This window comes from Schistocerca gregaria, chromosome 1 (genome assembly GCF_023897955.1).
Source record: "Schistocerca gregaria isolate iqSchGreg1 chromosome 1, iqSchGreg1.2, whole genome shotgun sequence".
Classification (NCBI taxonomy): Eukaryota; Metazoa; Arthropoda; class Insecta; order Orthoptera; family Acrididae; genus Schistocerca; species Schistocerca gregaria.
The window spans coordinates 702,642,623-702,660,375 of NC_064920.1; the positions used below are offsets into that span (position 1 = coordinate 702,642,623).

Consider the following 17,753-nt stretch of genomic DNA (forward strand, 5'->3'; position numbering starts at 1 on the left):
GTCTCCGTCCTGAACAATAATCAAATGTAAAATCAGAATTTTTCTTCTTTTGATCACTCATTCCGCACATGTCTAATGACTCTGTAGTGCAAAACGCTGGAGTAGTATTTTAAAGGGAATAATTCAATTCCCCTTCCGATTATCCCAATTTAATTTTACTGCTTCCATGAAATAGGTAAGACTGCCGTTTCCAGTAGCACAACAATCCCTTTCTTCCAGCACTCTTCTTTGACTGAACTGGTGTTCGTCTTTATTGTCACATGTGTGTCTCTGTACCGCGTCAGGCGACTGCTACATTGTTTGGTCCACGTTATCTACTAATACGTGTGCGTCGGTTTTTAACAGTGAAGTGAAAAGGACAAAAACGTGCGGCGTCTTACCAGAACAAGCCAGCTGCTGCAGTAACTGGAGGAATAACAGGTGGGTGTACTCTACTATCAGGGACATACCTGCTGCATAGCTCCACATGGTGCTGACTAACGCCACTGTAACCTGTTATATCTTAACCCGCTTTACGTTGTCTATATGACTATTCTATAATTCACAGTTAAGTGCCTGCAGTATTTTTCCGTCTCTAAAGGACTAGATGTCGACAGAGTGCTAATCTTCCACCTATATTTCTTTCAATACTTTACACCTAATGAACAAGATATTGTATAAATATATCGCTCGTGACGTGACCGTCAAGATAGCAAGAATGGTCGAGAAGATCGTCAAATGGATCTTCAAGTAGAGAGGATGTCATTCTCAGCTCTTTCGCTTCGTTTAACTTTTTAATTCGACATAATTTAAATTACAGAGTGTATGCGTAGTTCAGGACAAAACAAGGGCTGACAAAAATCAACGTCTTAGTATAATAGAAATGTATTATCTGTGGCTTCATATATGTAGATTGAAATACTACACGAGAGCATCAGGCTAAAATAAGCCACTATCCACAAACATAGCTTTGATTATATGTATCACTTTCCTCAGTTCAGTCTCGAATTTTCGACTTTGAGCAACGTACTAGGGAAGCTGGTAGTGGGGCGGAGGAAGTCTCAATTGGGAACATTTGGAAGGGGATTCCAACGTACAGCATTTGCTTCACAACCAAGGGAAGCCTCCCGTAAATCTTTTTCGTAGCCAAGGAACAGAAATGAATTTCAGTTTAATTCTGGGATGATGTGATTCCAAAAATCTTATAAGCCCAGTGTATGTGAAATAGTATTTGTTTATGTAGGGTCTATATACAAAACAAAGGCGATGAGATCCTTGACATGTATAGTGTAGTTGGTTGACTTTTGGTCGCAGTTAAGCAATCGACAGTGACTGTAAGTCGATTGTCGAGATCGATACATTGTGGTTGAGGCTTACTACAGACAAAGTGTTGCCACGTGGGATGAGGGGCTGTGTCATCCGTCTTCGTAAGCCAAGGAACTCCACGATGGAATTACGGAGTGGTTGGGGAACGGAGACCACCCCAACACCATGCCTCCTCCTCTTTGATACTGAGTTCTTTATTTTTGCTCTTTGTGACTGTCCCCGTGCTCTAGAAGGGAAACAACCAGTCTCTTTTAAACGTACGGGTAAAGAAGTGAAGTTCTGCAGATTACTCCACAGTAGAGTCCCAGAAAGATAAAGCGTGATATCATATAATCTGACCTTATATTAGTTCGTAACGTAATGGTCCGCTATCGTTGACACTTCTGAACTTGATTTGCCAGAAAAAAATCGGGCACCACGCAGATGATTTCCCTTACGTAATTTTTGCAGTTATCACGTTGTTCACTCAACGCATCATCGTTTTAATTTTCGGCCATGGTGGGAACACGAGCCTAATACAATATTTGCCTATCAATCTCCCTTCTCTTGCATGAAGTAGCGTCGCAGAATAGAAGGATTGCTGCGGATGTCTTTTTTTTTTTTTTTTTGCTGGTGACTGATTGTGATTCACTCAGTAATTTCGCACCGTTTATATTCTTTCTTACTAGCACAGCATTTAAATATTTCATTTTAGCTTTCAAGTTTTTGTAACCTGATATTGCCTGAGCTCTTTATACTAACGATCATAGGACTGAAATCTTTTGGGCTGAGTGGTGGACTCGGCTATCAATCAGTTGGACGAAGATCTTTAAGCGTCGGCTCCCTAAACACGGAATAGTCCAGCTGGCCGTTCGATAGAAACTCCTATGTAACCAGTCGTTTGAATCGATGCTTCTGAATGGGGAATAGTTGTAATTAGTCACACAAGCGCAAGTCATGGATTGGTATCTGTAAAGTATTCAGACTGCATTACTTTTCTTTTGATCTGTTGTTCTAAACGCTCCACGTAAATAGCATCCATCATAAACATTGTTCACAGACAGTAAAGAGCCAAAATTATACATTTCAACCTACAACATTAATATTTTATTTCTCCACTTTTCTTAATTTTTGTAAGTCCATCAACGCAACACGTTGATTCGTGCTGTACATCGAACTACAGCTAGAATTATCAAAAAAGTTAATTCTGAGGAGAAGATAGCATTAATCATTATAGCTTTTCTTATTTACATTTTCTAGGGTTTCAATATTATGAGGCGTATTCAGAAAGTAAGGTCAGATTAGGCGTGAAATGGAAATCTCTGTGAAAATCCGATGGAACTTTGCACAGATGTATTGGACAGTGTCTTTAGTGTACCTGTCGATCGCTTCAACGTCGCTCTTTTGCATTCAGAGCATTAAGTGACCACGTAGAAATGCTTAAAACGATAGTGTCCTCCGCCAAGTATGTGGCTCTGGTGACAGATTACGCCTGAAGTTATGCAGTCCACATAACAAAAATTTCATGCGTTTTTTTCTTCAAGACAATTTTCAGCTGCATTCTGCAGAGGCAATGAAGAGGCTCCTGCAGCGTTCTCGATGGGGAGTGTTTGATTACCCACAGAATTACCCAGAGAATTGGCAGAATGCGCAGGCGGCTGCTTTCTGTGACGAGGTAGTGGAAAGTTTGTACAATGCTACGACAAATATCAGATCGGAGCGGCGACAATTTAGAGAGGTAGCTGGAAGGTTTATTTTCACTGTGGTTTTCATTTCTCGACCGATCGGAACTTACTTTCCGAGCAGACCACTTAACTTCACAGAAATGCTGGATTATGCATAGGCCTATACTCGAGTAGAAGTTTTTGGTATTTTAAGCTCTGAGCCAATGTTTGCTAGAATGTGAGTAACAGGGTCTGCCTTCTAGTAAAACACTGTTATAAGGTTGTGTTTACCTACGTTTCACCACAGTTGTGGAATTCTCAGAGGACTTTTAATCGCATTATTTTAAGATTACACTTCTGTCAACCTACTTCCGCCATCCTCGTTAGGTGTACATTTATGTTCCTTTTAGGGCACATTTCGCTTTTTTCGAACAGTCTACCTTTTTCGGCCATAAATCTATAATTAGCGTGGCTTGCCTTTGAAGACATAATGAACTTATTCTGTGCCTTGTGAAATGAGATTTTTCAGCTTCTTAATCAATCTTATTGTACCTTCTTTATCCTGACGGCGTTTTCCTCGCTTTCGTTCAGTTTGCCATTGAAGTAGACTGTAAACTGAGTTACCAGATGAGTAACAAAGTACTCCAGCCGTCGCAGGCAGAATGAAGTGGTGTAGTAAGATACTGGACTCTAAATAAGGAAGGGCAGGCTTCAAATCTTCTACCTGCCGCCCTGATTTAAGCTTTCCGTCGTTTATCTGTCTCTCTTTAGGCAAAAGCCGGAATTGTTCATCTACAAGGGCAGGGATAACTTTATTCTCCACCTCCGAGCATCGAAGCTAGTGTTTCATCTCTAATCGTATCACTGTCGACGCGACGTTAAACGTAAACGTCACTTTCATCTCTACTTTCTTTCTTCAAATTCCCATTCTAGGCTTCACTTAATAGGATATTGTGTGCCTCTTCATTTTCAATCATGCATGTAACGTTGCTGACTTAACTGCCAGTACAGCTGTCAAGTAACGTAGTTTTGAAATAAACTTTCATAATTCGACAACTTCACAAATAACTGCTCCAGCAAAAGTTTAACACCTACCATAGCTCCACGAATATCAAAGGAGCAACCTTACACAATAGTGTCACAGCACCTGAGACGCCGATGTCATACGGATATTAAGACCACTGTAAATAACCTAAAGGTGGCAGTCACGCCGAAACAGGCCTATCGTAATAAGTAATATAATCGAATACAGTGCCGTCTTTGTCTCATAGCATAATACATAATGTTCTTTCTGGTTTACTATCATAAATATATTGCAATTGCGTTTCTTATGGGAAAAGCTCAGATAGTTAATGCGAGCTACCTTCTCTGGTCGATGGACGATGAAAGAAGCGCAAAGATTTGCACGTTGTCATCCAGTGTAAGAATTCCAAGAAATCTTTTGGGTTACCATCATCCGAAGTAGTGTGTATTAAGTATCGAGCTTTGTGTTAGTTCATTTGAATGAATGAGGAAACCATATAAAGGAGGACTGAAATATGAAGCTTTGATACGAAAATTATCACTAGATTTCAGATACCTTGTTGACATTGCGAATGTTTCTCAATGAAGGTTAAATCGATGTTTTCCCGGAGGAGTAGCAGTATTCGAGTCTTGAAGTGATATACGTCTATGTTTTAGATTTACGGTTTCTTTCATGCGATATACCTGCGTGGCACAGGACATACCAGCCCATATTCTGCTTCACGTACACTGTTAGTGTTTACAAACATTTTGGGAATGAAGCGGTGTTATCTAATTGAACAAATTCTGGAAGAGTAAAATACAGTAGATTGTTATAAAGTGTTTAACTGTGACCATGAAACTTAGTAATGAAGTCAGCCCTCCTTTATGTATCCATCGTTCAACGTGACGTACATTTCACAGCGAAGACCTTGGTTGCAGCAATCTGTATTTTGTATGTTCAGGAAATCACCTTGTCGTCATTCTGGAAGTGTGTGCCACGCAACAGCTTCTTCATGCGAGGAAAGAGAGAGAAGTTACTGGGTAACAGATATGGAGAATATGGAGAAGCAGGGGAGAGTGAGGCAAAATTCAATAGCTCAATGAGGAAATATGCCTGACTGTGTACCGAACAGAACGAGCTGAGGCATCTTTATACGTCCATCCTTGTTACAGTCCGTTACAAGAACTTCGGATGTCCAGTAAGAAAAGACAATTATAGCTCCTGCAACCGTCTCTTTTTTATTTAATTTATTTGCGTATCCGTTTTCTGTGTTTCATTACACCATCTTCAGGCCTCTTGCCCAACGTAAATTGGGAGGACCCCAACCTCGCGTGCAATCATAACAGGAGCGAATATTAAATTACCGGTGCCCCTAGATCTCGGGTCTACAGGACACTCTCCCTTCGCTCATCGGCCAACGACGGTAAGGACAACATTCCTGACAGTCGTCAGTAGACGAATGAACGTATAGTGTCCTGTAGACCAGAGAGGTTGGGTTGTTTTGGGGGAAGATACCAAACTGCGAGGTCATCGGTCTCATCGGATTAGGGAAGCAGGGGGTGGGAAGTCGGAAGTGGCCTTTCAAAGGAACCATCATGACATTTGCCTGGAGTGATTTAGGGAAATCACGGAAAACCTAAATCAGGATGGCCGGACGCGGGATTGAACCGTCGTCCTCCCGAATGCGAATCCAGTGTGCTAGCCACTGCGCCACCTCGCTCGGTCTATAGACCAGACATCTACGGACACCGGTAATTTAATATTGGCTCCTGTTATGACTGCACACTAGATTTGATTCTTCCCAATTTACGTCATCAAGGGGCCTGTAATGGAACAAAGAAACTGGCTGCGTAAATAAATTAAATCTTGAGGAGACGACTTCAGGCGTTTATTTTCATTTCGGACTGAAGCATTGTTGTGGAGCGTAAACGTCTCCTGGGATAGCTGCACTCGGCGCTTCGTCTTGACAGCCTCCCGTAAACATGCCAGTAGATTTCGGTAGTATGCTCGTGTGACGATTTGTCTCTCCGAGTATAGTCTGATGGAAGCAGACCACAGCAGTCCCAAAAATACTGAGCGCCACCTTACCCGATCAAGGGTTGCGTCCTCGCTTTTATCAACGATAATGTCTCCATGTGTTTTCACTGCTTCGCGTTGCTCCTTTGTTTTGGGGCCGTAGTAATACATCCAGTAAACGTCCATTGTGATCAGACTGCTGAAAATGTCATCTGGACTGTCCCTGCACAACTGCAAGATTTCCACCTCTGCTTCAGTTCGGCGGGCTTACTGAATGGGTGTGAAAGTAGCGGAACCAAGCGGGCTAAAATCTCTGTTGTATTCAAAATGTGCTGCAAGATGTTGGAAACTGATGCCTTACTGTTTTTCACTTCTTTCAGTATCGCCCCCATTGTGATTTGCCGGCCTCCGAGGACCAGAGCCTCCCTTTCTGATAGGTTTCCCGGCTTTTCACAGAGAGTTGGTCTGGCACTCCGGACTTCGTCATTCAGGCTCGCTCCACCACAAAAGAAGCCTGAGCGCCAAACCTAAACAATGTATCATACGTTGTCGCTGTAAACATCCAGCATATCAGCATGGATTGTTACTGCGTAATACTCCTTGAAGTGCAAAAACCGAATCACCGCTCAGTTCTCTAGCGGGTTAGCCCTTTGTTTTTGGTTCCAATAGTGACGTGCTACGTTACTGTGGCGCAGGGATTTCATTTGTGTACCAGTATTTCAGTCAAATATGTGCGAACAAACAAATAATTGATTGCTGGTAAGTAACTTTATTTTTTCGAGGTGATAATTCAAACTGAGTGCCTACCCCTCGCGTAGTCTAAGAGCTTTTAAATGAACGACTGTGCGCGATTAAAGTGACAGGAAATTTACTTTTATTCATATTCACTTAAACTTTGGCTTCAGAATCACTATTGCGCCATGACTTTGTAGCCACCCCTCTGTTCTGTGATATCCCACAGCTGGTCCAGCTGTGCTATCGGTGTACCGAAACCCCTGACCTGTGCTCAGTGACACCTACACTGCTGGAGGAAACATAACACAGCTGATGGATGTCATCACTATCTTTGGACTGCAGAACGTTTTATGTCGTAATAAACTATCTGGTGTCAGCGCACGACCCCAATTAGCGAGCGAGGAGAAAGAAGAAAAATAATGAGACACAAACCACCAGTCGCTGGCTGCAACCGTCCTTGGGTGGCGTTACGTAGGGTGGCTCAGGTCGAGCATATTTCTTCACTCCGCACTACACAGTAAACTAGTACCACGTGGGAAGACAAGCAAGCAAACTGAGCCTATAACGAAACTACCACCATGGTTCTTATAAATCCGACAGCAACTCCAACCGTACCGCGAATATGACCTTTTTAGCAACATGTTATTAAGTCCTTTTCTCCTTCCGTGAGCTTAGTTTTTGAAGCATATTAACGGGCAGGCATTCGACCAGGGATAAATTCAGTGGGTGCGCGGCGGATATGGGGAATCCACCCCAGAAATTAGAAATTCCCCCTCCCCGCTGAGAAATTCATATCTATTAGTATATAGCATTAAAAGTCAAAATAATAATGTGTGAAGTTAAATTATCTTCTAGGCTGGTGTAATGTAATAACTAACAAACTTGTACTGTTTTGAGTAATTTCATCTGTGCCGGCAGTTGCTGTTTACGAAGCAACGGAAAAGTTGTGATAACTCTGGGTATACAGATACAGGCGAAAAGGATCTATCTAAAGACAAAGGCTGCCGCCTGTTCGAGCAACAACAATAATACGCTTCCATCGTTGTAATAAATTTCAGTTTCTAATAAGCAGCTCTTTTAACGGTTAGTCACTCGATAGCTTACTATGGAAGAATGATATGATTATGAGACAGGCGTGCACTCTTCGTCAATTCGTCGTATTAAAAAAAAAGTCTAAGTGCAGAAAAACAATGTCGAAACAACAAAATTTATTTGCTTCCTTTTCTGATAAGAGCGTATTGCAGAAGACATAGTTGGGTATGAGTCTATTGAATGAAATGCTAGTCCATGTGCGATGGGTTGCTTTCTGCGTCTTCAGTTACTCTTTCTCAGTTTTCGTCGTAAAATGCACTGTTTCTGGCCCATCATTAAAAGGTCATCCTAAACAAAGCGTCGAACGCGAAATTAAGTACCGGCTTCAACTGGTTATACTTTGACCGTGATCGAGCAACAGGTCGGGAGGGGCTTTTTTGCGAATTGCTTGAAATGCATTTAAAAAAGCTACCGAAAGCATGGGAAAACTATGAAAAAGTGCAGAATCCGCTACACTTGAGAACTGGAAATTACAGGCATTGGACACTCCAATTCATGCGCAGATAATTAAACAAATTGAAACTGAAAAAGTGTTATATCACCAAGCAGAGTCTTCTTTAATTCGAAGTGTGTATATCCTCAGTAAGGAAGAAATCCCGCCGGTCTTAGTGGCCGAGCGGTTCTAGGCGCTTCAGTCTGGAACCGCGCGACTGCTACGGTCGCAGGTCCGAATCCTACCTCGGGCATGGGTGTGTGTGATGTCCTTGGTTTACTTATGTTTAAGTAGTTCTAAGCTCTAGGGAACTGATGACCTCAGATGTTAAGTCCCATAGTGCTTAGAGCCATTTGAAGAAATCCCCCACACAACAAAATATGAATTTCTAATTCGTAAGATGGTACTAAGAAGCTCCATTAATCTTGAAAAGTGGGTTAAATCCCAGAGGTAAATGCCCACATATAGTAGCAAAGACATTGCTTGAGAATTATTAAGTTGCATTGCTGAGGCATTAGACAACCAAAATCTGCAGGTTCTTCTAAAAAAAAAAAAAAAAAAAAAAAAAAAAGGTTCAAACTTCCCGAGGCAGGATTCGAACATGCGACCGTAGCGGTCACGCGGTTCCAAACTGTAGCGCCTAGAACCGCTCGGGCACCTCGGCCGGCTATTATCAACAAAAAGGCGGCTTCAATTGCCGTACATCCACTGCAGAGCACGTGTTTCTTTTGTGAATTGCTGCCACTAACTATAAGAGCGAACATCCTATAGTAAAACACACATTACATATTGTTAAGGACATTTATAAACTGGTTCATGCTTCTCCTAAACGAAAAAATATTTTTGGTAAAACTCAGTGTGATTTAAAACCAACCTTTTTAAAAGTACCCAAAGCTGTTGACATCCGTTGGTTGAGTACCTATTGAACAGTGCATGATTATGGTGGCATGTGAACATATACACAAGGCCGGTGCGGATTTAGCAAGTTTGGAAGGAAGAATCTTGTTAGAAGTTATGAGTACCAGCTTCATTGTAGGTTATTGATTTCGCACGATACATTGAATGCCGCCTCAGACTCAGGTAAAGTTTTACAAAAACAATCACTCGGAATTTCACAATTCCTTGTACATGTTTCTGGAACACTGAACTGCGAAGAGACTGCGATGAAAATCGTGCGGAAAATGAAACTCTAAACAAAATTAAGAAACTACAAGTGGATGCAACACAAGTTAAAAGTGTGCTGTTCACGGACGACTACAAGTAAAATATTAAAAATTTAAGGAAATTTGTGAAAAATTTAATTAATGAACTTGACCAACCGTTCAATGACAAGGCTATGAAAGTGATAGAACTACGTACATATTTTGGAAGTCTTAAAATATTTCAAGAATTTAATGACAATGATTCTAAAGAACTGTAAATGACGTTAGGACTTAAAAACGTTGACGCCGTTATTGCAGACTATTTCTGTTGAGGCTCGTAATAAATCAGAAGATTCGTCTTCTGATGGTACTTCTTTTATCTTAAGTGAAAACATCGGCTTTGAAGCACTAAAGACATTGTCCGAATGTTATGTATGCTGTGGATTCCCATTTCGTCTGCTGGCATAGAAAAGTCACTCAGCACAATGAATAGCGTGATGACAAAGTTAAGACATAGGATCAGAAGGTGACTAGCAACCTACAGAAACTTTTCTTTGGTGATGTCGTAAACAAATATGTTGTAAAAAAGCCTCGACTGTAAATGTTAGTTATTACAGGCAATCATATAATTTTATTGATTCTCATAATGTTTTTCTTTAAGATAAGTAACTAACTTAGGTTATGCCTACTTATTACTTGTACATAATTTGATTAAAAACCGGAGATGCAGTGAAACATTTAAATATTAATCCGTTGCCATTTTTTAGTATTGCATCATTAGGATTTGGATTTTGTAATATTCCCTCTCAGCCAGGCTTAATATCCCTCCCCCACTCCCTGGAGGAAAACGGTTGTGTTCATCATGGCATTCGACATACGATTCTGCCAAACTTTAAATGGAATTTTTAAAGGTAAAAGAATAGTTCCTGCTTACAAGATCGTTCTGTGTTATAGTTCAGTATTCTCCGCCGTGCCTGATGGAGCCAGATACGTGACTTTGTTGAAGGCGGTCCCTCTGTCTGACGGAAAGTTGGTTTTCATATTTTCGCTAGTGCTTCAGAAGAGTATACTGTATGGCGGCACCTGAATCTACTAAAAATCCTTTCGTATCAACCACAACAAAAGACCGAGAGAGAGAGAGAGAGAGAGAGAGAGAGAGAATGGTGCACATCACTAAGTGTCGCTAACGTTCACTGGTAAATATCCGACACGAGGTTTTGCTTTAATTTCATCATTCATAGCTTTTTACCTTATGCATACTCAAAACCGACTTTCAGGGAATATCATAAAACCCTTTCTCGATAAAATACCTTTGTTATCTAAATAATATTAGAAACAATATGTCTAGACGCTGATACAAAGGAAGAGAAGTCGTACAATGTAATGAAATTTATATAATACTATAATGGATTAATTAAAGCAATACACAAATACTTTCAAGCTGCACATGCCTGAAATTACGATGTATGAAAAGAGGATTTGAGTTGTTAGCAACACTTCTAAAGATAGTTTGTTGTTCGCCGATTTGCTGTGGCGCGAGAAATGTACTGAGAGAAAACCGACGAGCGGTCTTTTGTAAAACCAAATAGTCTTTTAGTCACCCATTCACAAATTGCGAAGACGTAATGTCGAAAATAATAAATGAATTACACTGCAGATGTATTCAAATGTGGGAGGTATGTAAGCGTGTCGTCACATTTAGGTTATTAGAGGCACAGTGGGCTGGGCAAGAATGAGAAGATGACAGCGGTGTCTTTGTTGGCGAGATTGTCCCCTATTCGCCTGAACTGATCTGGGGTAACCACGAGAAAGCTGAATCAGGAAGTTAGGACTGGGATTCGAGCCCTATTCATATCAAATACGACTCCAGAGCCTTTTCAGTACTCCTTGGTATACCACTTACGAATATTTCGTAATAGAGGCAGAGTAATTGTCTCGTGCGAGACATTTCATCTGTTTGAGGAACTCACATTTCATTAGCTTTTTAAGCACTTTACTTGTGTTTTTATAAATGTTTGGAACGTAGAACATTGCACCGTCTTTATCAAAAGGAAATTTGTGTCGTGTAACTAATTATGCACTCTATTTTCAGGATGCCACCGAGTCTTCTAAGCATCTGGAAGAAGATATTGTGTAAGTACCTAATTATCTTCGTAAAACCTATGATAGTTTAGTATCAACTAGCAACAGTAAAGGACAATCTTAATATCTACTGTGGTAAAGTTCAACTCTAGGTTATTCGTCAGGAGGAAGTAACGGTAATCCACGAAATATGAAACGAGAAATAATTGGACATGATTTATAACGTTCGTACAGTAATAACTTTTATTTGTAACAAATGAGGAAGAAAGAAGAAGAGGAATAATTGAAAATGTTTAACATCTAGTCGACAATGACGTCAATTTAGTTGAGATCAAGTCATTTGGAGAAAGAGGCCAATATCGTTGACGCAATGTATTATAGACTTGTGTAACATATTTTATGCTGAAGCATGAAGATTTTCTCCGCTCGTGGACTGGGTGTTGTGTTGTTTTCATCATCATTTCATCCTCATCACCGGCACGCAAGTCGCCCAATGTGGCGTCGACTGAAATAAGACTTGCACTCGGCGGCCGGACTTTCCCGGATGGGGCCTCTGGCCAGCAATGCCATACGATTATTTCATTTCATTTCATTGTAACAGGAAAACTTCTATCACGTAACAGAGGAAAGAAAAAATTATGTTGAGACTAGGTACCCGAACTTTTGCCATTAATGAAGGAGTAGGCCCATCTACCTTCTCTCCTTGTTCCACTGACAACTTTTTGCCAGAAAATGGTTTCCTTTCAACTGCCGCCAAACAGGACCTAAATTTCAGAGAAATGGTCTGGAATCTTGCAAAGAATAAGATCCTTGGTCGTAAAACGACAAATATCTCGCTCTGTAACCCGGAAGATATGGCTGCTGATTTTGCTGCTAGTAATTAGGTCTGACCAGAATCAATTACGCTGCTTTTATAAACAACCAGCTTTTCATTCGGCCTCACAAGGCTTAATAGACTTCTCTTCAGACATTTCCACCAGAGGAAAATTTGAGGTGGCCTCCAGGAATCAAATACGAGAGCCACAAACGCTAACCACTAAAACTACTAAACCGCGAAATTAGTATATTATGTTGCTGTAATATTAGTTTTCACCGTTGTGAGATAAAGGAATCACATCAGAAACTTGTGTGATGACTACTGGAGACAAGACACTCTCATTGACTAAGGACCTGAAACTGTAATAAAATCAGTCGCCATTGCTTCGATGGGTAGGAGTCGACAGTGTCATCCGTGACTGAAACGGTAGATGTGAAATCAACACAGGCAGCCGTGGAAAACAGTGACAACACAGGGGAGGCAATGTTACAGATACTGTCAGGGAAGCGTCACGAGCAGCCAAGGTGAGACATTACTGTAGGTTCTGTTTCTGTTCTTGTTCTAGAATATAGATGGTCACTTATTCAGTGGTAATTAAAGGCGTGTAGTGTGTGACAGGGCCCCACTACAGGATACTGGAGTGTACGCTATTCCTACCTCTCCTCCCTGCTTCTCAGACGTATACATGACTGTGTCGCCACTTCGCCTTGCCGAGTATGACAGCCATACACATAATACGGATACACATCAGACACTTCATAACAGGTTGAGGGAAGGTAGTGGCAAACCACTTCTACTTGGACATTGCCCTGGATGGTAATGAGGAATTCCTAAATCTGCCCCTCAAGCTCATTTCATGAATAACAGAGACCAAGGAAGCTGATGGCGCAGTTGAGTTTAGTGGAGCACAGTGAAGGCGATCGGCTTCCGCCAAGTTGCGGCAACGCGACGCGTGTCCGAGTTGTGACATTCTTCAGGTCGTGAGCGCTGCTGGGTCAACCCATTCATTTCTCAGCAACTTCGGCGCTGTCTCACGCAAAGCCTGGTAATAACCCAAATCACAGATGTCCAGATTGTTCGCTCATGACGAAGTTATGTACAAAACTTTATCCTTCCTGAGTTTATGACCCAGAAATTTTGAACGACTTACAATCGGATAAAATGTTGGCCGTGCATAGTGAATGGCTGCTTGTTTTGAAAACTGTATGAATGTACGGCACTGCATTAAAGAGAAGCATATATAATGGATAGTCTTTTGAGTTCACAAGTAGCGATATACTGCCAGATTCAGTCCCGTTGAATAAATATTCAAGCTTAATTTTACGAAATGAAGTGGGATGGAACTAATCCACTAGGTCAGTTGCAAGAAGGTTAATCTGGCAGCTTCAGTTTATTGGGAGAAATCTGAGAAATAATAATGTCTCTGAAAAGTAGATCGCATTCAAGACATTTGTGTGAGATAAACTTGCCTACTGTTCGAGTGTTTCGAATTCGAAGCATGTCATGTTAAGTAAATTCGAAGATAAACTGCTACATTTGTAACCCACTGGTTTATTCAGAACAAAAGTACTTGATGGCGTTTAGTGATCTTACACGGTAATGTTCAGAAGAAAAACAATGATGTTTATACGAAACACTTTGGCATAGTTTCTGAATCTCCTACCTGGAACAGGCCGTAAATGATAGTACTACGTCCATTGTTTATCTTATATAGGGCCATAAGAACAAGATACGAGATGAGGTCGTCTACAAGTAACTTTCCTTCGTGCGTTTCATTTGCGAGTGGAAAGGAAATGGGGATTGCTAATAACAGTACTGAGTACTCATCGCTGTACAGTGCAGAATAGTTTGCTGCGTTCATATGAAGATGCAGATGCAGACGATCTAGCAATGACTGTATAAAAAATCAGACAAGAAAAACACTGACGCAAACGTCAGAAGCAATAGTGACATTAAAGAATGATTTAAAGTATTAAAGCGTCAATTTTTATGTCATTTTTAATGGTTAAAAAGATAAACACTTGCAAAAGACCATTAGGAACAGACGTCTATATAGATGATAGAGATGAATCATCATTAGGAGTCCACCTTCTTTCTTCAGTTTGTGTGTGTGTGTATGTGTGTGTGTGTGTGTGTGTGTGTGTGCGTAGAGAGAGGGGAGGAAAGACGGGAACAGCGTAACTGCAGAATGCTTGGAGAAATTTCAAACTTCGTGAACATCAAACTACCTGAAAAGCGCCTGAAAGTGTGGGCGACAAGGTGTTGATATCTAAAATTGATCGGAAACTACAGATGTTATGTAGAAACTACGTTTTTATCGCTAAACTGGCTGGTGACAGTCCAAATTTAGTTGAACAGAACCATTCTGGAAGACGCCTGATTAAAAAGAACATTGTAGAGTAGAATGGTTTGTGAGGTGAAACAGTAAATTGTACATTTTTGCCGCAGGCAGTCTTCATGTTCCGACAGCCGTGGCATCTGCAGAGAGCATGCAAGCACCGCGCTATCGCAGCGGAGAACAGACGCGCCGCTGGCTCTGCATTTTCGCTGTATGCGTCCTCCTTCAGCTGAACTACTTACACCTTCCGCTATGCATTCATCCTGAAGTTGTCTGTATTGGCGGCATCTTAGCAGCTGGTAACATTTCAGTCGCCGAAGTCAGTGTGATACCGATACCCAGTTACCCCCACTAGTAAAAACAGTGCTCGATCAGTCGAGATATTTTGATAAACGTTGGGAAGAGCGGCTGGGTTGGGTTTGCTTGAAATAAAACCGAAAGATAGGCGCGTTGCGCTTACATAGCCAAAATTAGAATTAGACAGGAACAGAATTTATAGTAAATGTGGTTCAATGACAATGAACAGCCAAAGAAACTGGTACACCTTCCTAATATCGTGTGAGGGCCCCGTAAACACGCAGAAGTGCCTTAACACGACGTGGCATGGACACGATTAATTTCCGAAGTAATGCTGTAGATCATGAATACTGCAGGACTGTCCATAAATCCGTAAGAGTACGAAGGGGTGGAGATGTTGCAAAGCATTCCAGATATGCTCAATAACGTTCATTTCTGGGGAGTTTGATGGCCAGTGGAAGTGTTTAAACTCAGAAAAGTGTTCTGGAGCCACTTTGTAGCAATTCTTGACGTATGGGGTGTTGCATTGCCCAAGTCCGTCGGAATGCACAATAGACATGAATGGATACAGGTGATCAGACAGGATGCTTACATATGTGTCCCTGTCAGAGTCGTATCTAGATGTATCAGGAGTCCCATATCACTCCAACTGTACTGCCCCACAGAATTACAGGGCCTCCGATAGCTTGGACAATCCCCTGCTGACTGCAGCGTTCATGGATTCACTAGGTTGTCTCCATACCCATATATGTCCATCCGCTCGATACAATTTGAAACGAGACTCGTCCGACCAGGTAACATGTTTCCAGTATCAACAGTCCTATGTCGGTGTTGACGGCCCAGGCGAGACACAAAGCTTTGTGCCGTGCAGTCATCAAGGGTTCACGAGTGGGTCTTGGGCTCCGAAAGCCCATATCGACGATGATTCGCTGGATGCCTCGCACGTTGACCCTTGTTAATATCCCAGAACTGAAATCTGCAGCAATTTTCCGAAGTGTTGCACTTATGTCACATTCAACGATTCTCTTCAATCGTCTTTTGTCCTCTTCTTGCAAGATCTTTTTCCGGACGCAGCGATGTCGGAGATTTGTTGTTTTACCGGATTCTTGATATTCACGGTACACTCGGGAAATGGTCGTATGGGAAAATCCCCACTTCATCGCTACCTCGGAGATGTGTGTCCCATCGCTCGTACGTCAACTATAACATCACGTTAAAATTCACTTAAATCTTGATACTCCGCCATTGTAGCAGCAGTAACCGATCTAACTACCGCGCCAGGCACTTGTCTCATAAAGGCGTTGCCGACCGCAGCGCCGCATTCGGCCTTTATACGTATCTCTGTATTCCCATATGCACGCCTATTCCAATTTCTTTGCGCTTCAGTGAGTCTGCAATATTCTTTGACATAATCTGTATCGAAGAGTTGACAGAAGGTGAGGAAGAAACTGACGCTAAACTGGCTCAAAGTGTAATTACGTCACAAGAATTCGCATTAAAACTATAGGAAGCGTTCAAAGAGATTACGCGCAAGGCCGTCTATGAACCATTACAAGCAGAAACGATCGGTACCTCTCGCTCAAACCTAATCAGAGTAAAAAGCAGTACGACGCACAGTATATAGTTGAAGTCATTGCGAGGATGTATGATTACACCCGGTGTTTGTTACATTAACGAACTGCAGTGTCCAAAGACTGAAGACAGGTAACTATATTACAAGGGAATACAATAAATAGAGCTGGTTTTTCGTTCCTAATGAGCTTCTGTTTAGACTTGCTCAACTGACGAATAGCACCTGGACTGAATGCGAACTCTGCTGCACTAGACAACACATTTCCATGCTTTATGTCCCGATATCGTGGAGGTAGATATTGTGGGCAGAAATCGACGTTTGCGGACTAAAGGATCTCCTCGTGATCCTAAAATGTTCTTTACTGGCTCGAAGGTATGGTAATGCTATCTTCTCTCCTTTAGGCTTTCTATGAAATTTTTTTTACGAGTGATTATCACCACTTTGTGCATGACTATACTCAACAGAGGTCTACATACTCTATCATTGTCAGTATGCCACGTGAACATCATCGCTTATTCTGAAGGATAATAGTTCAAACCCATTTCTGGCCATCGTGGTGAAGGCTTTTATTGGTTTAATCGTATCAATACAGGTGAATGCCACAACGATTTGATCAATAAGGTCACAGCCGATTTATCTGCTTCTTCTATCCCAGCCGAGTTTGTGACAAAACTGTAATGGTCCTGACGTCGACGGGACGAGCCCTCTCTCAAATGCCTGTCCTTTGTGCTCCACGAGCTAAAACATATTAACGCGTCTGAGGTTTATTACTCTTCAAGAGTGAAAGAGCGTGCCTGAAGGAGCACATCAACAATTTTACTTATTATCGTTTAACTTCTCGTCGACGACGGTTTGATTAGTTCTGGAGCACAACCTCGGTGTGCGGCACGATCTGAAAGGAAATCGGCTGTGTCCTTCCCAGCATTAGCCTTAAGAAAGCTCAGAGAACGTAAAGCTAGTAACCCAGAGAGGGACGTGAACCAATGTCCTCCCGAAGGCGAATTCAGTGTCTTCACCATTGCCGCAACTTAGTTGGTGGCACGATGCAGCGTTGTCCGTTTGTACTGGCCACAAATGGAATTGACTGGGCAATAATGATTGTTCCTACGCGCATTTTTGATATTTTCTATTGGTGCAAAAATTTCTTTTTTTGTCTTACATGATATAGACAACATCTGTGGAGAAATTACGTCATTATTTTTCGAAGAGAAAATAGCTCTCTTGTCACAAAGTCAGATATCTCATCTTACCTTCAAACTGTTTTAAAAATGTGT

General features: G+C 41.6%; 1 protein-coding gene across 1 annotated transcript in view; it reads left to right on the forward strand.

The window, feature by feature from the left end:
* Positions 1–269: 269 nt before the first annotated feature.
* Positions 270–17,753, forward strand: part of LOC126365627 (protein unc-13 homolog 4B-like) — a 93,044-nt gene continuing 75,560 nt past the window's right edge. Inside the window, exons 1-2 of the mRNA XM_050008162.1 lie at positions 270–420; positions 11,465–11,505. Coding sequence (XP_049864119.1) covers positions 11,466–11,505 — 40 coding nt within the window. The 5' untranslated portion in view covers positions 270–420; position 11,465. The remainder of the gene's footprint in view (positions 421–11,464; positions 11,506–17,753) is intronic.